The sequence below is a fragment of the Chelmon rostratus genome, chromosome 1 (assembly GCF_017976325.1).
Source record: "Chelmon rostratus isolate fCheRos1 chromosome 1, fCheRos1.pri, whole genome shotgun sequence".
NCBI lineage: Eukaryota > Metazoa > Chordata > Actinopteri > Chaetodontiformes > Chaetodontidae > Chelmon > Chelmon rostratus.
Window position 1 is genome coordinate 6,482,891 of NC_055658.1, and position 20,015 is coordinate 6,502,905.

Here is a 20,015-nt window from a genome sequence, read left to right on the forward strand (position 1 = left end):
CATCACAGACCCTTGTTGCACAGCAGAGAGTGTTGTTCTGTTGGACATGTAGCACATACTGAGCAACATGTCTAACTCTGGCATCTGTGTCTTCCTCAGTTCTCAGCGGCCTCTGCTTCAATGACTGTCCAGAAGATGTCAAGGTAAGAAATCCGTCTTTGTTTGTCCACTTCTCTAATGACAATCAAGAGCATGTACTTACTTACATGCAATTTTTCAGCAGCAAGAGAGAGAGAGACTGGAATATTCTCACTGCTGGCCAAACTTCTTGTCTATGGGGAGGATCAACTTTATATTCAGGAAACTGGGGAAGGGGATTTGAATGGGTGATGTGTTTTGAGCTACAGGGCAGTATAAGCTCCTCTTTATATGTAAAGTACCTTTAGTGCTGCCTGAAAAATTGTAAAAAAAATTGGAAAACAAAAAAACAAATTTATGTTTTCTACCTGTTTATACCCCTCCCCCAATCTTTTTTTCTTAATGGCCTTCATAATACAAGTCAGAAGCCCATGCTTGCTATACTGTATCTCATGCTCTTTCTTGTGGTTGGTGTACTAAAAAAATCAGTGTAAGTGTAATTTTTGGACACAAGGGCAAATAAATGCCTGTTTTCCAACTGCTGTCCTTGGAGGGTTTAGAGTTTGTTGCTTGTTGTTGTTTAGGCACACTTTGATGGTCATTGTCTCTGCTGAGACTGGGTTTGTACTAATAATTGTATAATAACAGGTTTGCATTCATAGATTACCTTCTGCACATGTTCTGGAACTTTCTAACATGTCTCCAGCTTCATGTTTATGCTGACATGGCAAGCCCTGATCAGTTTGATCCATACAAGCTTCTGCAAGGTTGAGTTCTGCCTTTCACAGTGGCCCCGGCTTGGCCTTTAGCTTCATATGTGGCTCTCATTCCATTTACAGAAGCTTGGTCGAGAAAATAGCGTCAATACGTACTTAGAAGATGAAGATACCTCAGTATTGTAGCTCAGAGCAGTCAAACACAAAAAACACATTAACAGAGGTAACATACATCAAATATCAAATCAGAGCATTAAAGGCTATTTGAAATCCTGATCAGCCACGTTTTTTCTTACAGTGCCGATGTTGCTTTAGGTCGACTACTAAGTCCTTCATAAGCGTCAAGAGCTCAGAGTTTAACCCTCTCGGGTCACTCCAGCCGCCGTCGACTGGAAAAGTACTTGTCTGATACTTTGATTAATATTTCTGTAAAGGATTTATGTAAGGACTTACTTTAAAAAGCTGCCATGCAGTCATATTGACTGTCTCTACCAATCATAAGCTGTGTTATTGAACCGTGTGTACAGACCAGAGCCAATGACAGTCACAAAAGGATTGAATCGCCGATTTAAAACATGATTGGAGCTCATCTTATGTCCCTAATATTTAAGAAATCAAGTTCAGCATGAAAGCACCCTTCATCTATAGAGATAATAATCTGAAAGTTGCTAAATCCGTGTGTACTCGTAGCCTTGTCGTGTGCACACATTATGCATACAGTGAAACAGGCGTGATTCTGTTCGGTATGTTAGCGTGTTTGCAAGTAAGTAGATCTGTCTGTGGACACACAGTAGCCACAGCACAGGCCTACGACATGATCCACACTTGAAACACTTTAGCTTTAGGCACCAAAACTACTTGGTTAGGTTTAGGAGAAGATCTCGTGATCTCTCGCTGAAAAGACGAGTTTTGTTGTCTGTTTGTTCTCTGAGGCCTTCGGGATACATGGGTGAAGACTCCAAGCACTTGCACATAGTTTTTTATGTTGAGAAATGAATACAATTTTGTCAATTCTAATTCATATATTTAAAGTACACCCTGGCTTTATAGCAACAGACATATTCAGATAGCCCAGGTTGTGCTAAAAAATAATATCAGTTAGTCTTTGTATCCTAAAGTACTGAATTTATGCAGTTCTTGAAATAGCAAGGAATTCGAGTATCATTATTATACATACAGCAGACATTAGGGTACAGTTTCGCAAAACCACGTCCTCCGACCTGCGTCCCAGCCTGGTCGGAAGGAGGGTTGGCTGCATTGACCCTCGACATGTGACACACAACATAATGTTAGCCTGAATAGGATATATGGAAAACATACCATGAGCTCTTAAACTCTAAGTGCATTTTTGGAGTTAAATGAAGCCGTCACTTTATGGAGCATTCAGCTTTAAGCTGCTTTTATTCATCCCAGAGAGCTAATGTCTGCTGATCATGCGTAGGTGGACAGAGACATCTGACAGAAATACATCGGCCGAGCGTCGCTCCTTATACAACCTTTCACCGGTGGAAAGCCCTTTGCAAAACACATTAGCTCTGACATCAACAAGAGCCCGCTGGTTTTAGAGTAGTTTTGGTTTGCTGTCTGTCTACTCTTCCACCCGCTTGTTGTCTAACTGAAAGGTATGATGAATGCTGTAGACGAGTGGAGCTCGCGGCTGTTTCTACTCCTCTCCTCTCCCATCCATCACCCCCTCTATCTTTTCATTTCACTCTCCCGCCCCTCTTCTTCTTAGTCACACCTCTCTTCCTCTGTGTTTCTTTGAGCCCACTAATCTGCTCCTCTGTGGCTTTCTCATCTCTCTCTCTCTCTCTCTCTCTCTCTCTCTCTCTCCCCCCTTTTTTTTGACCTCATTTCTATTCCTCCCTCACCCCGACTGCTGAGTGTCACAGCATAAAGGGCCAAGTCTCTCTTCCAGCGTGTATGTTTGCGTGCGTAGCAGGCTTGTGATTAGCTGATGTAAAGCGAAGGATGGCTCGACGGATTTCTTCATTAGTTGTCTTCCTTTCATAATGAAGAGATAAGACAAGCCCTCTATATCCGCCCACACAGGCACACAAACACACAGCCGTCACACTCATTTATGCTCACTCAGATTCAAGCCAGCTAGGTCAGACATTTGCCGTGTCACCTAGTGAAAATGAAACTAGAAAACTGCTCAAGGTCACTGCGTGACAACATGCCTGTCTGTCTTTCTGCCCACTCTCTCTCTCGTCTTTCTGTTTTTCTCTTTCACCCCTCCCTGCGTGTTTATCCCTGTCCTCTTTCACCCCCACTGACAGACAGCTGATGTGAAAACATGCTTGCAAAATGTCAAAATGTGTCTGTTTTTTAAATTTGTGTTTGCATGTGTTTTTGCAGCCTTTTGGTGTTAACCAGCCAGGTCCCTATGTCATGTACACCACAATGGACTCCAATGGCTACCTGAAAAACGCCTCAGGTAAATACTTTCTTTTCTAAATGTCTGTCCATGGTAGCTTTCACGTCTTATGCTGAACAACCCACTACAGAGAATAGCCAGAGAGGGATTTAGTTTTCTGAAAATGTCACCGCCTGAGCATTTTTTACATCCACGTCAGGTTTATTAATAGTATAACCTCCTAAAAATGACAGCTGTCCTTAGTCAGGCTGAGTAGCGTTTGTTTTGGAGGATTTTAAGAAAAGATGGACTGAGAAGAAGAAGGACTTATTATTTGATTTTCTTGTTTAATTATTTTTTATACATGTGAAAATAGCCCATATGCCTCAAAGACAAAGTCTGAAGCAGAAAGGCAGCAAAAGGAAAGGCAAAAAGAAGGTCCTTCCAAAGACTGCTGAGACTGCAGGGAGATTCTAATGCTCAACCCACAGTGCTCCTTCACTGTGTCCACTTAGTTCATATTATTCTGTCTACATTTCAAAGTGAGTGAAGGACTTGTTTTCTTGATTACTTGACTGCTCTGTTTTTCCTAAACCTCTATAAATGCAGGTCTCATCCACCTTTTGTATTTGGTAAAATTCTGTTCATACTGTTGTTTGTTAGGATTCAGTTTTAAAAGTTTTCCAGCACTATCAATCAAGTATTAAGCCTGGAGTAACTACAGTGGCACTGTCTATGGGATACAGTTTTCTCATAGTTTCTGCAAGGCTATCACAGAAAAATACTGTGAAAGCTTGCAAAACACTGGAGGCCTTTTTTCCTCTGAAGTTTCTTCTGCAGCGAAGCAACACTCAACAAGCTGTAGCTTCCTCATGTTTTCTTCTCACTTAAGTCCAAGGTTTCATATATTTCTCAGAAGGACATGTGTCTTTGTTGCAGTTTAGAAAGCTGCACAAGACTTGTGACGGTGCAGAGTTTTGTTTTGCAGCGCAGATTCACCTGCAGTCCTCTTTCACATTTGTTACTTCTTTGGACAAAGTTCATAAGGGATGAGGATGATTATCCATGCAACTAGTTAGGGCAGGATGATCAAGAGCAGTGGAAGTTAATCTCTGTTGCTCATTGGAGTGTTTTTTTCTTGAACAGCTCCATTTTATGTAATCTCAAAGGGCTACTCCCTTCTGTTATTGTTCACTCAGTCCTGCCAACATGTGGCTGTGTTGTGTACCTTTAGGAACGCACCGTGTAACATGCTGTAGGTAGGAGGTTTATTCCCTTAATGTCTATGGAAAACCCTTTATTGATCATTATGTTGTAACCTGTCGGATCACTGGGTGTGAAATACAAATGCAATACGAAGGATGATGAACACCGTCTTACCCTCCTACTTCATACTAATGAGGATTGATAGATACGTAGGTAGAGAGAGATGGATGCATAGAAAGATAAGAGAAGACATTGTAGACAGCAGTGCTGTGCCATATTAGCTGCAGTTAACCTAGTTGATGTTACATTATGGGAAGGACACAGAGCTGGATGAGGACAAGATGCCCTGACAGCCTGGGGTCAGGGATATATATAGTCTGTGTGTGTGCGTGCTCCTGTGTGCAGCATAATCCCACTTTGTCAGATTTCATTGTTTCATTTATCTGTTGGCACAGTTGGAGTATATGCATATTTAAAGATCCAGTGTGCAGGATTTAGTGGTATCTAGCAGTGAGGTTGCAGATTGCGACCAACTGAATACCCCCTTGCCTCACCCCTCCCCTTACAAGCATGTAGGAAAACCTACAATGGCCATTGAAAGGTGCTCTCAAGAGGCGGTGTTTGGTTTGTCTGTTCTGGGCTACTGAAGAGACATGGTGGACTCCTTGGACCCACTCCCTCTGTAGATATAAAGAGCTCTTTCTAAGGTAATGAAAAACACAATGATTTTTATTTTCAGGTGTTTCTACACTAATGAATAAATATAAATTTTATATTCTATTTCTGTCAATAGATCCCCCTATATCAGGGGTGAGGAACATTTTTCATATCAAGGGTCATTTAAATTTCTATAAGATCCCTCGAGGGCCATCCTCACTGGCTTCCCCAGAAAATTTTCATTGGGGTGGCATGCAGAGGCTCACTGGTGATTGGGCAGCACCTGAGAACCTTATTATGCATATGTGATGGGGGCTTGGGGAGGGCTAGCAGTTGTATCAGACTGATCTTTTGTTTGCCGTTCATGTCCTGAGACTTCTCTCCAATGGCTGAAGGAGTTTTCACTCTATTCAGATGTCATAGCAGCTTTAGTTCTTGCAGAGTAGGAAAAGGCAGTGTTTCCTCTTTCCACAGCTTTAATTTAACATCAAATGAGTTCACATTTGAAAGCAGAGAGCTGAAAAGCTGCTGGAGCTTGAGGTTCAGCTCTTAGAGGTTCTTGGTAATGTCCACCATGAAGGTCAGATCACACAAACACTTGCTGTCACTGATTTACAGCTTCTTAGCTATTAGCACACTGCACAAAACCTGCCTGCGTAACACTGTCTCTGTCTGAATGTGGTCTTGTGAAAGCTACTTGTTGGGTATCCAAACTCGGCTGATGAGCGTTAATTCATCCATCATCCAAGCGCATTTGTCCTCGCAGCTCATCCAGTTTAGCATGTTTCCCTTTTTTGTCACAGCAAGCTCGTCTCCACAAACTAACTTACACTGGCTTGCCTTTAAAACATCATTGTTTGTACATTACTCTCGGAAAGTGCGACACTCCACAAATTTACATTTTGTTGGAAGTTGGCATGATGCATTGATATCATCGTTACGTGTGTTGCATTAAGGGACCACTTGGAAGAACGTGTTAGCCTGCCTATTTTACGCCATTTATCACTTTATTGCTGTAAGTAAAAAGTAATTGCTTTTATGTATATATGAATTGCCTCCCGGGCCGGATGAAAAGGTCTCCCGGGCCCGGAGGCTGGAGGTTCCCCACCCCTGCCCTTTATCCCACACACTTGACCTTTTAAGAATGAATAGACATATCACGGTCTAACATCATTATTATTTTACCACCATTAGAAAGCTACAAGCGCCCGGCTATAAAACAGCGCTAAAACTAATTTTCCAATAGCTGCAGATTTTTCAATTAGGTACTCTGTGTCCAAGCCCAAAACACTGAGTGGAAAAAAATATTAAGACCAGCCATCCTGTATTTAGTTGTCTTAAACAAACGCATGTGACAGAAACCCCACCATTTCATTCCCTGTCCATACACTCCATTGGTTTAAAATATGCAGTTGCATGGGCAGAGGGAAACTGAGAGGGAGTGGGAGCAGTGGAGGAGGGGGAGGGCTATCACCACCTGCACCCACACCCACTGCAGCGAAGATTGAGACTGCTATAGAATCCCACTGAATGTGGAGGCGGCGGCAGAATCTACAACTAAAAGAATTTGGAAATAAAAGGTAAGAACCTGAAATTTTTGATGTAGGGAATTGATTCACACTGGGAAACATTTACTTCACTCCTTCTCATCCTCTTTGGCCATGTAGGCTTTGAGGTCCGACATGGCCAAAAGTATGTGGACACCCAGACGTTGCACTTTTGTCTTTGCAAAACCATGGGTGTAAATGCGCAGCCTCCACTCCTCTGGGAGAGCTTTGAACAAGATTTTACCTGCCTGTAGGGATTTGATCCTATTCAGCAACAAAAGGTTGGCCGGCTCATAATCGCCTTCCAGTTCTTCCCAAAGGTGCTGGATGTGACTGAGGTCAAGGCTCTGTGCAGGCCAGGCACGTTCTTCACCACCAACCTGGGAACATGCTTTTTTATATGCATCTGGCTTTGTGTGTAGGGGGCATCATCATGTTGAAATGGGAAAGGGTCCTCCCCAAACTGCCATAAAGTTAGAAGCACACTTTTGTCTAGAATAGCGTTGTGTGTTGTTGCTGTTAATATATGATAATCAATATTTTATGTGTATCAAAAGACAATGTGAAAGAGGACACTTGTACTGATGCTCCCTCCCAGGCATTCTAAGAGGTGAAATGAATCATGGTGGGCCACACAAGTGGGGCTGAAGACTCATACCATTTAACTGTGAAGCCCCTGGTTTGGATTCTCCCCAGGGAACTTTGAAGCAGGTCATCCATATTTCTTGAAATTCTACCCACACACACAGAAAAAGATTTTTAAGTAAAGGTTTCCCATTTTTCTCCTGGATCCAGTCGGTCCATCGAGTTCATATGAAGATGGCAGAAGAAGCAGATGGTCGTGATATTTTGTCCACTCAGCCAGTACATCTCCTTCTGGAAAAAGTCTCCGGATCCGCAGACAATGTCTTTGTGTTCCTGCTTTGGTGTGTTCATTAAGCAGAATCCCATTCATTTAACATTAGAAAATCCTAGCATATTACACTCTGCCCATGATAACTCCGGCTTATTTTTCCAGTGTGTGTTTGACTGGAGTGCACCGAGAGAGGAGGAGAGCGAGAGTAGCCAAAGGCTTTGCCGGCACAACTCCCCAGACCCCTCATTTAACAGCAGCAAAGTGCTGCCAGGGAGCAGGCTGTGTGTGTGTGTGTGTGTGTGTGTGTGTGTGTGTGTGTGTGTGTGTGTGTGTGTGTGTGTGTGTGTGTGTGTGTGTGTGTGTGTGTGTGTGTGTGTGTGTGTGTGTATCTGTGTGTGTGTGTGTGAGTGATTTAAAGTGTATTTATTCTGTAGCTTGTAGCTCGGGGAACAGCCAGCAAGGCTGCCAGAGATGAGCAATGATGGGGCACATACAACCACACACACACTCGCATTCACATACCCACAATGTCTGGGCCTCTCCACTGGGGCCCAACGATCTTCACTTACCCTTCACCCTCCTGAAAGCGAGAGAGGAAAAGAGAGATTATCATATGCTGAGAGACAGAGACAAGGGCTGAGAAGACAGTAAATGAATATAGCTACTGTAGAAATCAAGGAAGAAGGAAGGAAAGGAGAGAAGGGGGGAGTGACTGAATGATCTAGAATGGAAAAAAAACAAAGATAGTGTGCAAGTATAGAAGGAGAGAGAGATGAGTGCTTAGCGTTAGGGGGGATGTGTGGCAGAGAGCTGTTGGGATGATGGGAAGAGAAGAGAGAGAGATAGTTTGGATTAAGACAGGAGCAGAAATAATCTTAGTGTGGTAAGTTACCTGAGAGAGACACTGCTCACACACACACACATACAGTATGCAATGGATACTCACTCAGGCATATTACAGTGATAATGCCACCCTCTTATCTGACAAGTAAAGGTCAACAGCAACACTGCCAATGTTTCTCTCTTCCTCTTTTCTCTTTTTCTGTCGCGCTGTCTGTGTTTGTTTGTTTGTTTGTTTCTTTGTCTGTCTGTGTGTGTGTGTGTGTGCACACGTGTGCGCAGGTGTGTGCACGCATTGCCCTAAGTTTGTACATATTCTTCAGTCTGTGTGCAGACTTTGTGTCCACATGTATTCTGTGTGTGTGGCAGCATGTGTGCATACCCTGACATTTGTCTCTTTATGACCTTGTACACATGTGTATAAGCGTGCGTGTGCGTGTGTGTGTGTGTGTGTGTGTGTGTGTGTGTGTACGTATCAGACAGTGGTGTGCCATGCCCCTTACTAAGCAGTTTGGATGGATGAGCGTGGGCTGTGATTCTGACAACACCACACCTCATTATCACCTGACTCCTGCTGAGACAGGGAGAGAGGGTGGAGGGGGGGTGGTGGTGGGGAGACAGGTGGGCTGGTGGAGATGAATAGTTGAAGCTATTCATTAACAACCCTTTTTTATTCCTCTCTCTCTCTCTCAGTATGGACACTCTGAGAGATGCTGAGAAGGAAAAACACTACTCTGTGTCTCCCTCTGGGCTCCAGCTCATACTCGGTCATCCAGGACTGTTTATCTTTACATGCAGGGGAACAGTGTTACATTTCGCTTCCAGTGGCAATATTAAGGTTATAGTCAACAAACAAAAAGACAAGGAAGGCCATTGATATTGTTTTCACCGCCCCAGTTTTAATTTGACCCATCCAGAAACAATACCCCCTCCCTCAGCTTTAGAAGTTGACTTCCTGTTGTTGAAAGTAACCACTTTGCTTTGAATGTATCAAGCATATTGAGTGTGTTGTCACCCTTAATATGGCTGCCATATGACCAGCAGTGCACATCATTTTTTTAGACAGATACATTGGAACGCAGCCAATACAGAGCGTGATCTTAATAAACACAACCTTCCTCGCTGTCCTCCTCATTGTCTCCCTCTCTGTCCTCCACTTTAGCTTCCTGCATGATAGATGAAGATGCACCTCCCAGTCCTTTGTTTAGCCTCTCATTATCTGTCTCCATCCATCTGTCAACAGCTGGCTTTAGGTCAAATGTCTCTGTGGTCATCTTACACTGGTGAATGTGCGTCAGGGCTGAGAGACGAGAATGTGACAGACAAGATCTGTACTTTTTAATCAAAGTTCTTCTTATTTTGAGATGTGAGAATCCCCTCTCACATGCTCCACTGCTCATAGGCAGTGTAAGAGACAATCTAATTAAGTTGTTGATGTTGGAGGAACAATCTGGATTGCTTGTACATGTATTTACTATTTGTACCAACTCATGCACAAAGGATGCTGCCAAGCGTTTCCCTGCTTGCTTTAAGCACACTCATTCTCTCACAGTGGTGTCTCTGTCAAGGTGGCCTCATATTTTGGAAGAATTGTGCAAATTGCACAGCCAAAACAGTGTCAGTTTTGCAAGTTGAAGGACCAAAAACTAAGAACTGATCCTGTGACTTGAGGAAGTCATATCTGATTTGAAACTCTTGAATTAAGCCCTTTAAGTAAATTTGTCTTGTCCCTGTCAGCATCAGAATTAGAAACAGTGTGTGTCCTGTGACCCTTATCATCAAGCGAACAGGAGGAACTGTCGAATGGCCAGCATGACTTCATCTTTGCATTCCCCAGTGTTCAATTTTCTCTCTGGAACCTGTTGGATGTGGTCTCAGCATGTCAAGCATGTTGGCGAGAAAACACACTGAAAACACTACATGCAGATGTGCTGCAGGTCACTGTTTTCACTAGTAGCCTGTTGCAATTGAATGGCTGACAATGGTCTTGATATTTTCAACAGTGTGTCATGCCTCCATCATGACATGACATTGTGAAACTTCCCCAGTATCAAAAAAGGAGATTCCATTGTCTTCACACAACTTTCTTGATCCATCTTTTTGTCAATAAATCTGCTGCAGCTTGATAACAGAGCGATTAAACGTCTCACAGTAAGGAGCCTTGCAATCAGCTGATTTCGGGCAGTTCTCAAGTTTGGGCAAAATGCTGTTGTACATACCACTGTTGACAGCAGCCCTGTCTGTGCACAGGGTGACAAAATTTGTCATCCAGTCCTCCAAGCCTGCATCATGGAAGTGCTTTACGACTTCATTTGTTATGGCCTGCGTAGTTAGCTCAGCACCCAATTCAGCCAGTCCAAGGAAGTCCGAGGTAAACTCTCTGTTGTTGCACACAGACACAATGTAAACAATCTAATGCACATTATGCATTGCGTTTTGCAAGAACTGCGCCTGCACACCTGCATACCAGTTATGACCCCTGCCTATGACTCACAGAACAGGAGAACAAATTAGCCCCTTTTTAAAAGGTAACAGACGGGAGTTATCACTCCTTATCACTTGTGGTGTAATATCTTTATACAGTTCCTCACTCCAGTGTTAATACTGGAGTAAATACTCATAATAATATTGATAATAGTAACAATAGTGATTCTCTGACAACTCCGGAGTCCAGCCAGTGCGCTGCCTGTGAACTGTGAACTACAGATTTTTGGCTCATTGTGCGGGGTTGGCAAGCTAATGTACGATCACTCTCAGATGACTGGGCCTCTTCCACTGATGAGTAATGTAAGATGCGCACATTTTCTTAATACATTTGACGATCACTGCTCTATACTCACAAAGTGCATTGGGTCTATGTGTCTGTGGTTATGATTTGCATCAGCTGCTTGGACCCCAGTAAACCTGCCTGCAAGTGTAGTTGCCTGAAGACAAACAAATGTATTTCTTGATCTAAATTACTGTCGTATGGCCTTCGTCTCACGAATCAGCAGTATGCACACCTTTTCAGGGGACGACAGTGTTTTATAAACAGCTTTTCAAAGTATTAAAAATGTGTCAATTGTTGTACCGTGAGATACACTGAGAATTTCCTTAAAGGAGCTTATAAGTCTTTCACTCCCATAATGTATTTAGATGGAAATCCAGCTATTGTCATTGCCACTAGCCTGTCATTACATTAGCTTCTTTGAACCCAACATATTTGGCTCTTAGTGCTGCCAAGCTGGAAATTGAAATAGAATGAATAATGTAACGGTAACAGGCATAAAGAAAGAATGGTCACAACTCTGGGGTAGTTAGCTGCGTCCAGATGGGACAAGTGTGTCAATGGTGCCAAAGATTATTATGCAGAGAGAGGGAGGAGAGGAGAATGGAAGAGAGATAGGACATTAGAGAAGGAAGAGACAGGAAGAGGGAGGACAGAGGGAGACAGACAGAAAAAAGAGTGAGTGCTCATAGGGAGGAGAATTATAACATGCCCAGATCAATGTGGAGCTCTCTGCAGACTGTCCAATTAGGCTAATGAGTTCAGGGGATTAGCAATGGCTCGCTCTCTGTCTCACACACACACACACACACACACACACACACACACACACACAACGGTGTACATAGTCATTGTAAATGCATTTTAAAGTGCATTAAAATGCATCTTTAAAGAACACATGTTCACCTGAAGCAACACATCCACAAACATATTTATCATGTCTTGAGCTTTTAGACATTTAGAAGATCCAAAACGACTTTGATGCAAATTTAAATGGAAAATTGCTGTTGACTTGTACCTTCACTTGAAAGCATTCACGCTGCTTTTTGCTACATCATGCTGATGCCTTAAGCAGTGTCGTAACAGCCAACCCATTGTGCTTGGCGTCATACTGATCTATGGCCACAGTGCGCCCCTATTTTCAGAGACCTCATCAGGTCAACAGTGAGCGTTAGCCTGTTCTCAAACCACTTTATTGCACAGTATTTTGAAGATAGGCACACTGGGAGGATTCACGATATGGAAGTGAGATAGGAGAGTACGTGGATGAGAGAAATGAAAAGGGTTGGAGGAAGAGTAAATGAGAGAGTTCTCAGGACAGAGCTGAAAGAATAGAGCTGCAGAGAGAAAAGGAAAGAGAAAATGAGGGTGGAACAAAAGAGAAAGAAGATGGGAGGAGAAGAGCATAGAGAGATCAGAACAGAGGGAGGGGAGATGAGAAGAAAATATTGGAGTGGAAGGAAGAAAAACGACAGCAGAGATAACCCTCCACACAGACATGGAGAATGACTATTGATCAGGCTTAGCATGCTTTTTCCTCTTCCCTGTTTTTCACTCCTTCACCTCCCTCCTCTGTCCCTTTTCCCTCATCTTTTTTCTCCTCCGCATCCTCCCTCCAGCCCTCCTCTCACTTTCATCTGTCTCTTTTCTCTTTCTCTTCTCACCCTGTAATCTCTCTTCTCTGCAGCCAGTTTATAGATACCATAAATTGTCAAGAGACTGTTTAACTTTTAATTTGTCACTATTGTTGTCTGCCTGGCTGTTGATCCGTCTGTCTCCAAACATCCTTGGGTTTAAATGAATAAGATAAGATAAGATAAGACTTTATTAATCCCCAGCCGGGGAAATTCAGATGTAACAGGCAGCAGGCAATATCAGTAGGGAAAAAATAGCAACAGGCCAGAGAAATGCTAAATAAAAACTGACTATATATATGGACGATAAAAAAGAAAAAATATGTAAAAATATATATGTTGGCACAAATTGCACATAGTGGGTACAGATAAAGTAAGTACAGCATTTACACTATTGCACAGTAATAAATATGTATGTGTCACAGTAGAATACTAGTATGTATGCATGGGTTGAGAAATTAATGAGCATGAAAAAAGTAGTATTGCACAAGGTAATATCTGTATGATAATCAGTGCAAAAAGACAGTGTGAATATGGACCCAGTGCTACATTAAGCAATGCTGGAGTTGAACACTCTGACAGCTGCTGGAATTAAGGGCCTGTGGTGGATGCAGCAGTCTGTTACTGAAGGAAGTGCTGAGGGCCCCCCACTGTGTCATGCAGGCGGTAGGAGGGGGTTGTCAATGATGGATGTCAGCTTGGCTAACATCCTCCTCTCACCTACATCCTCTGTGGTGTCCAGAGGGCAGTCCAGGACCGAACCAGTCCTCCTGACCAGTTTCTCTTTCAGAGCTTCCAAACCCCTAGCAGACCATTGCGTAAAACATTGCAGATGCAACCACAGAGTCATAAAAACTTTTCAGCAGTGTCCTACATACACCAAAGGATGCTCAGTCTTCTCAGCAGACGGAGACGACTTTGACCCTTCCTGTACAGGGCATCAGTGTTAGTGGACCAGTCCAGTTTATTGTTGAGGTGGACACCAAGGTATTTGTATTTCATCTTAATGTCCAAGCCCTGAATGTTCACCGGTGTAGTCTGTGGCACCTTCCTGCAGAAGTCTATCACCATCTCCTTGGTCTTGCCGGCATTGATGTGCAGGTGGTTCAGTCTACACCGGTCAACAAAGTTAGTGATGACTTCTCTGTATTCCAAATTGTTTCCCTGTGATACACATCCAACAATGGCTGTATCATCGGAGAACTTATGGAGGTGGCAGCTGGTTGTGTTGTATCTGAAGTCCAATGTGTAGAGGGTGAAGAGGAAAGGAGAGAGCACAGTACCCTGCAGAGCCCCGGTGCTGTAAACTGCCACATCCAACACACAGTCGCAAAGCCTCACATACTGTGGTCTGTTTTGGCGAGGTAGACAATGGTCCATGCAGCCGGGTGACAGTCTACTCCGGCTCCTTCCAGCTTCCCCCTCAGCAGTGATGGATAGTGTTGAAAGCACTGGAGAAGTCAAAAAACATGATCCTCACTGTGCTACCAGTGCTCTCCAGGTGGGAAAGAGGGCGTTGGAGCAGGTAGATGATAGCGTCTTCCACTCCAATGCCTGGTCAATATGCCAATTGTAGGGGGTCCAGCTTGCTGCTCACCAGGTGACGGAGGTGGTTATAATACTTAAGTATTATCCTCTCCAAGGTCTTCATTAGGTGGGAAATCAAGGTACCAAGCCTGAAGTGGTTGGGCTCTCTGGGATGAAGTGGTCTTTGGCACTAGAACCACACAGGAAGTTTTCCAAAGGGCAGAATGAAATGCTTTTATGTGTCTTAATGTTATGATGTACCTTATCACTGAGATTCACCTTCATTCATGTGGTGCTCAGGATGACTTGTAATAAATTTGTAATTAATAAAGTGCCATCACCAGGTCAAAATGTAGTAATTTATACTGTTATGCTGTATGCGTAACATCATGAATAACGACATTTCCATCAGCTGTACTTTGTGTTTAATGCTAATCAGCAAATGTCAGCATACTTATATGCTAAACAAAGGTAGCGAATAGCAACATTCTGGCATTGTGATTGTGAGCATTTTGCCAAGCATTGGCATCAATCTTAAGTGCCGCCATGCCCAAGTACAGCCTGCAGTGCCACCAGTATGCTGCAGACTCTTAGTCTTGTTTGTACACATAACAGTGCAGATATTTGTAGCAGCAGGGCAGACACAAGCAAAGGCAGCGCTTCTCTGTTGAAGAAGAAAATGAGAGGCTTTCCTAAAAGCAGCAGGAACAATCTCTTATAAGCCTGACTTAATGAAGCCACCTTTTCACCACAGCAGCAAGGTTTGACGAGTGTACCTTATGGCACAAAATATTTTCAGATACACCCAGCACTGGCTAAGAGAATGATTTTATTTTGCTTACTGCCAAGTTTCTGCTCCTGCCCGTCTTGTTTTACCCAGGTGTCATTCCAAGTGTATTGCACTGAAACTCACCCCATTGAAAACCCACTTGGCTATGTTGCTTAGTACTACTGGTTCCGTTTAGTTGAGTCTTTTCTCCAGTGTTTCTCAGAATACAAGTATTTATAGATGTTTCTATTCTAAGCAAACCCACAATACAAGGTCTTTGTGTGCAAGCTCATTATCCTCCAACTGCTCTCTCATAGAGCTCAAGATCACAAGCTTACAGTACGCTTTTTAAAATTTCTTAAAACTTTCTATCATTTCATTTTTTTTTTTTATCTTGCCTGGCTTGTTTCTTTCTTTCTTTATGTCATGGTTGGTGTCACAGGCAGACAGGGATTGAAACCAAATGCAGACCCAAACGACACTGCTGATATTCAATAAATTTAATGACTAAAAGCAGGTAGGCAGGCGAGAATCAAAATCAAAGTCAAAAGTCCCACTGAAGTAACATAAATCCAACAAAGGAGCATGAGTCCAAAAAACAAGAAGTTAAGCAAGGTCCAAAATCACAAAATGGCTGACGTACACTCACACTGACAGGCGGGCTTGACACTAAAGGAACAACAACGAACTGAGGTGACTGACTGAGGGGGAAAATACACAGGGGAGGACAACTAATGAGACACAGGTAAACAAATCAAACAATCACTAGGGCGGGAAAACACAGTAAGTAAAGCAAAAGATGACACATGAGGCGAACCTTTGACATAAAACAGGAAATGACAAAACTAAATCAAACGGATCATGACACTTATGACACTAGCTATCTCCTATTGCTTTGTAGCTCTGTAGTTGTTTTTCCTGGTGTTTTATCTCTACATATGAAAACTTGCATGACATCACAGAATAGACAATTCGTGGACCAAGGACAGAAAATGAATTTTAGTGAACCTGCTATTTCTATTTCGTTTTTACTAAGGGCAAACTAGGGTGATGACAGCTGTCTTTAGGTTCATTCACTCTCCCTCTCTTTCTTTCTCTCTTTCCTCTCTCTTTCTCTCTCTCTCCCTCCCTCCCTCTCACTCACACACACACACACATACGGTTTCATTTCTGTCGGGGTCTGGGCACAGGTGTCAACATGCTTCAGTAGTGTTCGAGAGGCAGTGCAAAGCTGGATGATGATAAGGACAGAACAACTATAAAACCCTCCAGGTCCTTCCGTGTATCACCACACACACACACACACACACACAGCCTCACATACACATATACACACACTCTCACAAATCAATGTCCAGATCTTAACACCATTGTATGGGCACTGAAGGGGGCTCTCTAGGCGAGGCGGGCTGTGTGTGTGCGTGTGTGTGTGTGCACTTCTATCCCTCATGGCTCCACCCTCCATCTCTGCAATTTGCTCCTTTTATCGCCATCAGGGGAGCAAATGGTTTCTATAGCGACAGGCACTAGGAATTTCTTTGAAAACATTTTTTTCTTTCAGTTTTGAAGCCCTGAGGAGTGAGAGTATGTGTGTGTGTGTGTGTGTGTGTGTGTGTGTGTGTGTGTGTGTGTGTGTGTGTGTGTGTGTGTGTGTGTGTGTGTGTGTGTGTGTGTGTGTGTGTGTGTGTGTGTGTGCGCGCGTGTGTGTGCGTGTGTGTGCGTGTGTGTGTGTGTGTGCTGCAAGCCAATTATATCTATGGACATATTTCCTTTCTAAATGAATTGATGTGATCATTAGCATATTTTTCATAGTCCTATAGGATGCAATAGGATCTGTAGGAGATATGCTGTCACTTTAAAAGTTGGGTTTTACATATGTTTTCTGTTTAGATTCCTCGTTTATCCTTGATTCATCTTCTTCTTTTTTTAATTGTCTCAAAATCCACTTTTCCTCCTGTGCCCAAACACACACTTTACTCAGTTTCAGACGGATGCTAGACGTCACATTGTCACTTTTCATGTCTGCCAAGAGGCGGTAAAGCCTCCAGACAGGACGAGGTTTTTCATGAGGATATGTGTCATAAGACCTCGGCAGATGGACACACTCACGCACACGCACACAGAGACATTATGTTGTAGCTCCCTCAGAGGCATCCATGTCCTCTCCCTGTCTGTCTTTCTCTCTCTAATGTTTCTCACATTATTTGTTCCATTTTGCCTTCCCCATGAGGAGGTAAAGATTGTCCGCTTCAATATCAAGGGGGGAGTTTGTATATCCTTGTCATATCTGACCTTCTGCTGAGATAAAAATGAGGAATGATATTGTCAGGGCAGTCAAAGTTCATTTCACCAAAGACACATGCACCACAGACCACTGTAGGTTAAATGGACAGAAACATATCCTGAAATCATTTCATGTGCATTTGCAGTATTCTGAATTAGTTTCAGCCTCCAATATCAGCTGTGACTAGCATGCAGGAGTCAGCAACAATGTGAGATCAAACTAGAGGGGACATAGCATTCAAGGGTATTTGTAATATGCATAACTGTGTGTGAGTGAAAGTCTTAGTACAGTCCCGTGGAGTGTGTTCATCCGAGACAAGACACGTGGCAGAAATACGCGGCTACCAAAAAAAATGTAGTTTGTTCTGTCAAATGATGATGACACAGACCTTCTCTTCATTGACAAGTGGCTTTGCAAAGATGTACAAAATCTAAACCTTTCTCTGCCAAGTGTACAGAACAGTACAGAGAATATTCTTGGATTACTTTTGCCTCTCTTTCAATGCAGATTGCAGCAACACAACTGCAGAGACCATTGCGGCCTCCCAGTTTACAGTGTTATGCTGTATGTATAAGTCGGCGGTTGTGTGGCTCAGGAGGTAGAGCAGGTCATCCTTTAATCCCAGGGTCCGTGGTTTGATCCCCGGCTCCTCCTTTCCATGTGTCAGAGTGTCTTTGAGCAAGACACCGAACCCTCCAGATGGGCATGACAGTTCTGCTGCCATTGACGTACGAATGTGAGAGTGAATGCATGAATGAGAGGCAATATTGTCAAGCGCTTTGTCCATTAAGGGAGAAAAGTGTTAAATAAATGCAGTCCATTAACCATAAGGCTTTTGCCTTGTGTGTGGTGCAGTAGCCACTTTACACATCATCAACATTGATATTGTAACGTGGGTAGAGGCTAATGAACCTATCCAGGCTCCCGTCAGCCCCTGAAGAAATCTGGTGTTTTGTATTGTCTTGTTATTTCTTGTCTGCATGGTCTTAAAAAAGCATTTAATTCAGTTTCCTCAAAAGTAGGTCTTATGAGATGTCAGAGGCTTAAATGTCATTTACAAATATCTTAAATATTTTCTCCTACCTACTATAGGCAGTAATGTTTTTGTATCCAATCACAGGCTGTCGAGTGACAGCAGTGGGATTGTTACCACAGTCCTTTTCTGATGGTTCAGTCAGCACCATCAGACCTGTAGCAAACAGCACTGTCACTACTGCTCATCATCTCATAATGGGAAGGTGTCGATTTAGCAAAAACCTAAATGAGTAAAACACATTTTTGATTTTTGACAGTCATCCTTTTCCTGCCACTTGTGCAGGTCCAGCTGTTGCACCGATTAAATTAATAATATCAGAAGGAATTTCATTGTGTTGGAAACTGCAAAAAACAAACAAACAAGCAATAAAAAACAACAATATGATAATAGTTGTAGGTTTCCAAACCAAACTATTGGTTTTCCATAGTAGTTTGGCCAGATTGGATTATTATTATTATATGTTGAAACCCTGAGTCCAGACCTAATCACAGCATTTTAACATTATAATTCTGTTTTCGAAAATCAGACCGTAGAAATGTTAACTCCATTAACCAGATGATAAAACAGCCTCACCTATTCAGCTTCTTTGGCAGGTCTGCACTTAGTTGCATTTTTAACTTCTTAGGTCAGTTATAGATTGTTTTCACTGGTATTAAAACAGTAATTAACAGTATTTGTATTTGTCTGTATCTTGATATATTTAGCAATGTCTTCAATATCATGTTGTCTGTTGTGTATTCCTCCCATCCACCTATACTGTAATGTTCAGTCCAGTCGAGACTGTTTGATCAGTGCACTCGAGGCAACATTTCTGGTGAACAGAAACACCTCAGTTTTGGGATTCAGTAGAAATAAATGGAATGCTCAGATGGAGAAGAACAGCTTATTCTACTTCATTCTGTCTGTTTTATTGGAATTTTGTCCCGTTTCTCTCAGCGCAAATTGGGCTATAACCTTTAGACATCTGTATTTACTTTTGTATGTGTGTGGGATTTAATTTGATTTATTTGTTTATTTGAATGGGACAGTGCATATTGATGAACATGTTAAAACATGTAAAGATGCCGGATTGTAGCTTGAGCTAATTTCCATCCGCAGTCCCATATACATAAAAAACAAATTAAGACAGTACAACATTTCACAGTAAGAAAAAAGGAGCAGTAGCAATATAAAACAAATACTACCTGTGTGTGTGTGTGTGTGTGTGTGTGTGTGTGTGTGTGTGTGTGTGTGTGTGAGAGAGAGAGAGTTCCCTTGTTCATATTATTAGCTGGATTTTAGAGCACTTACTATTTGAATGTGTTGCAAATTGTGCCCGCGTGTGTGTGTGTCTTTAGAAATTTAAAAAACAGTTCACGCAGACGTACACACACATGCACACAATGGAAAGCTGCTTGTGCTGTTGTGAATCTGCTTTGTCCTCTAAGAGATGAATTGTAGCCTGTCAGTCATGTGTACAGGGCAGAATTCCCTGCCAAGACCTCCACTGGCTCTGCCACACACACACACACACACACACACACATATGCGTGCGCACACGCACACACACATGTGTTTCCATCACTTCAGAGGGCATTACTTTGACTTACATTCATTTCCTGAAGACTTACCCGGACCATAACTATAACCCGTACTTGCCTAAACCTAACCTTACCCGACCTTAAACCCAGTCCTCACCCTAACATGTCATGATTTAAGTTATGGGGACTTGCGTTTTGTCCGTCTAAGGAAGGCGAGTC

General features: G+C 42.7%; 1 protein-coding gene across 1 annotated transcript in view; it reads left to right on the forward strand.

Annotated features, from left to right (window-relative positions):
* Positions 1–20,015, forward strand: part of itfg1 (integrin alpha FG-GAP repeat containing 1) — a 155,686-nt gene that overhangs the window by 116,017 nt on the left and 19,654 nt on the right. The window contains exons 13-14 of the mRNA XM_041941921.1: positions 100–143; positions 3,156–3,234. Of these exons, the coding sequence (XP_041797855.1) occupies positions 100–143; positions 3,156–3,234 (123 nt within the window). The remainder of the gene's footprint in view (positions 1–99; positions 144–3,155; positions 3,235–20,015) is intronic.